A 3,689-nucleotide genomic window follows, 5' to 3' on the forward strand; every position below is an offset into this window, starting at 1 on the left:
TGAACCCACACCACCCACCACCCACGGGTATATATATCACTATGAGCGCAACCATTTAACAAATGGTTATGTTGGCTTTTTGCTATGGATAACCTAGTGGTCATAGTGCTATCTTATCACAGTAAAACTACTAAAGAAATCAGCAATTTCTCTCAACTATCTATTCAAATCATCAATTGTATCTATAGAACTGCTCAAGATCATGATTTTAATTCAGATCTTTTCTTATCTTTATATCTGTGATAAAAGATGCTCCTCACTCTGAGTCTGGATGACCCACAAAACAGCAGTCAGCTCAAGAACATATCCTCATCAAGATACACTGTGATCAATATGAAAGAGAGAAATTCTGTGCTGATATAGCAGGTGAACTCAGTCAGACTTGATAGATGAAAGCAGAAGAAATAATGAGAGGGAATTTATATGTAAAATCTAGTATAAATTTCTAGTGGCTGTTGTGGCGTTTTTAGTGCTTGAACGAAACTTTTGAAACCGACCTCCGTACATATGTACATGCATATTGAACAACAGTACGTCACATTGCCGGTACGGGACCTAGGTACTCCGAGTACTTGTATCGATGGGGAGATCATGTTTTAAAAGAGACCCATACTCAGTCCAACCAGTCAATCCAAACTCTCTATACAATTTAGATCTCTCGGTGGCATCTACGAATTTTCAACGCGCTCAGCTATGTAGGTGTCGTGACTAGCAACTAGGAAATGAGCAAGATACAAAAAAGAACAGAGGAAAAAAAGTTATAAAATGAAAATGAAGTTAAAAAAAAAAAAAAAAAAAAACGATAACTAAATATTTTTCTATCTATCTATCCCATTTATAAAAGCCATATTCATAAAAACATTGACGGGGAACGGGGAAGCCGGAAGAAGGATCCTTAACCAATCAATCATATACAAAGATATTTTGCGAGATAAAAGAGACCTGGTGGTTTATTTTCTTCAATTCCCCCACTTGCCCGCTTTCTCTGAACCCAAGCCATCCTAGCATCAAATGTGCGTTATGCATCATACGGCATGTACACGTTGGTCGCAATTATACATGTAAGAAATATCCCGAAACTTAAGAAAACCCATTCCACAAGTGGTTGATGCTGTGTGATCGTCGTCATCATAAAATCCGCTGTTGTTGAATTGTCAACTGGCTTCCTCACTAGCAACGACCATGTCGTTGATACATAACGAAATGTCAACTCCAAAAATGCGTGCCAAATCTATCGTTCTATCGTCCCGAGTCATAAGTTCCTTGCATCACGTAACAGCACGACCACTTTCATTTAACCTTGGAAGCAGAAGCTGCTGCTGCTAACGCAGCGGGTCTCATCCACGAGTGCTGTATGACTCCCTCGATGGTGAGGCGTTGATCAACGTCCCGATCGAGCATCTGGCGAATCAGATCGATACAATCTTCTGAGAAGGGCAGATATGGAACGCGCAGCGGGTGGTCGAGGATCTCGTCGATATTGTAGAAGGGATTTTCTTTGTAGACGATGGTGTAGAGGAGGATACCCAGAGCCCAGACATCTTGTTCCTTGCCACCGTAGGATTTACCTTGGAGGACTTCGGGGGCGGCATAATCTATAAACACGCAATCATGATATCAGCTTTTTTTTCCCTTCTCGGGTACCAAGAGCACTTTGATTGAGAAATTAGATCCTATAATAGAAAACACAAATTGATACGTACCTATCGTACCAACAAAGACGTCAAAAGGGCCTTTGCTGATATACGCCGCGCTCCCGAAATCAATCAACTTGATCCTTCCCTCCCCATCAAGAATGACATTTTCATCCTTGATATCACGATGCACAACATGTGCCTTCGTATGGAGGTGATGGATCGCATCGACGACCTGGTAGAAGATATTTCGGCACTCGTCCTCATCCATATTCGACCGCAGTTCAATGTAGTCAAACAAATCCATGCCCGGAAGCCCATGAGGAACCATCTCGATGTAGTAATTGACATCGTCTTCGAAGAAGCCCTTCATCTCGACGATGTTAGGGTGCCTTAGGCCGTCTGTGCGCAAGTAATCCAGCACATGAATTTCCAAGGGGACAGTTCCGAGGCGTCGGTCTCGGGTCCATGTGTCGACGAGAATCCGTTTCTTGGTTACGTATTTGAGAACTACCTTATTTTCTGGGTTCCGCTTGCTGCGCGCCAGTTTTACTTGCCCATAGGCGCCTTGACCCATTTCCTCTAGGATGACATATTCTGATATCGATTTCTTTTTTGGCATCTCTTTCCTGAGCCCTGCGTTTCTTACTTCAGGCATTGGCTGGACGGGTTTGTCTGTCAGAGGTTCCGATGCAGCTTCATTTAATTGCAACGATAGGAGGGACTGCTGGGCTTGGCTCTCAATCAATGGCGAATCAACGCGTGGAGTCTCTATTGGGGGTAAAATTGGTGAACGCTGACCCGGGGAAGGCTGTTGAGGGATAGAGGGGGATTTCGCCGAGGGTGATTGGGGAAAATTGTTCTCCTCTTGCATAATTGAGTGAAATTGCCGTGAGTATGTTATCCACAACGCATATACAACTTCAGTAACGGCAACAGGTGCTCCACGTTCATCGTCTAGCGCTGGACGTTCGTTGATGTCAGGCGTCAAGTTTCCAGGAAATATGGTTTCGCTTTTAACGACACGCATTTGAACATCCACCATAATCTCTTTTCCGTCGCGGTGACGTGATGGGAGACCATAAGGTCTGAGAAATAAAGATGCAGTATTAGCTTTCCCCTCCCGAAGGACCAACAGCGCCCTTGCTTTTCTGAAGCTATGCGCTGGTATCACCATACCATCAACCAAGGGAACATTATCTTCTTCCGTCAAAATGTTCAGGTATTCATCAAAATGTGGGATTAAATCCGTAATCATTAAACCTTTAAGATGCTCCTGGCCAAAAAGGGCAGCAGAGAATACGGAATTCGCGCTGATAACATGCAGAGTTGTTGCAGACACAACCACAATTCCAGCAACATGTGGGAAATGGGAGATACGAAGATCACGAGGAGCCGACACTTCAGTGATGGTAATCGGGATGGAGGCCTCATTTTGTATCAGCGCCGTGAAGTACTTCAACTCGACAATCTCTCGGAACACATCTTCTGCAGCATTCTTTTTCTGGCGTTGCGGGACATTTGGAATAATATCCGTGATAGGAACGCCAGCCTTGAGCATCTTTACTCCCCAAATAGGCTCAATGTCCCCATGACTCTCGACTAATCGTCCAGCATCATCAAAGCGTAAATAGGCCGTATTTTCTACAATTTCTTCCAATACCCATATCAACCCCCCACGTTTTTCGATCACCCAGACGCTTGCTGACCCTGTTAACCCATTCCTCTTCTGGATTGGTATGACATCACCGCACAGTAAAACACCACGAGATTTCTAGGAAGCGTGGTTGGGTTTCTGGGCGGATCTTGTGCCATCAGGACTGGTGTCCTTACCCCCCTCGGTTTTCTGTCTTCGAGGTTTTGTCGCGTGTGAAGGGGGCTTGCTGAGTAATTGTGCATTCACGCCGTTTCCCATACCGAGTAAGAGAGAATTGACGGTGTTCATTTTCGGTTTCTGCTGTGGATCGGGCTTGCCTGAATTATCCAGAGGAAGCTTCCGTAACTTCGACTCCAGCCACTGCGTCCTCATGTATGGGAAGAGATCTCATATACTTA

The 3,689-nt window shown here is 44.5% G+C and overlaps 1 protein-coding gene across 1 annotated transcript; it reads right to left on the reverse strand.

Moving 5' to 3' along the window:
• Positions 1–1,290: 1,290 nt before the first annotated feature.
• Positions 1,291–3,579, reverse strand: HCAG_06290 (predicted protein; the record flags this gene model as incomplete). Its single annotated transcript, XM_001538635.1, has 3 exons — positions 1,291–1,595; positions 1,704–3,278; positions 3,468–3,579. The coding sequence occupies 3 exons, from the start codon at positions 3,577–3,579 to the stop codon at positions 1,291–1,293; spliced, it is 1,992 nt and encodes a 663-aa protein (XP_001538685.1).
• Positions 3,580–3,689: the final 110 nt, after the last annotated feature.

Source organism: Histoplasma capsulatum, genomic scaffold (genome assembly GCF_000149585.1).
Source record: "Histoplasma capsulatum NAm1 scaffold_7 genomic scaffold, whole genome shotgun sequence".
Classification (NCBI taxonomy): Eukaryota; Fungi; Ascomycota; class Eurotiomycetes; order Onygenales; family Ajellomycetaceae; genus Histoplasma; species Histoplasma mississippiense.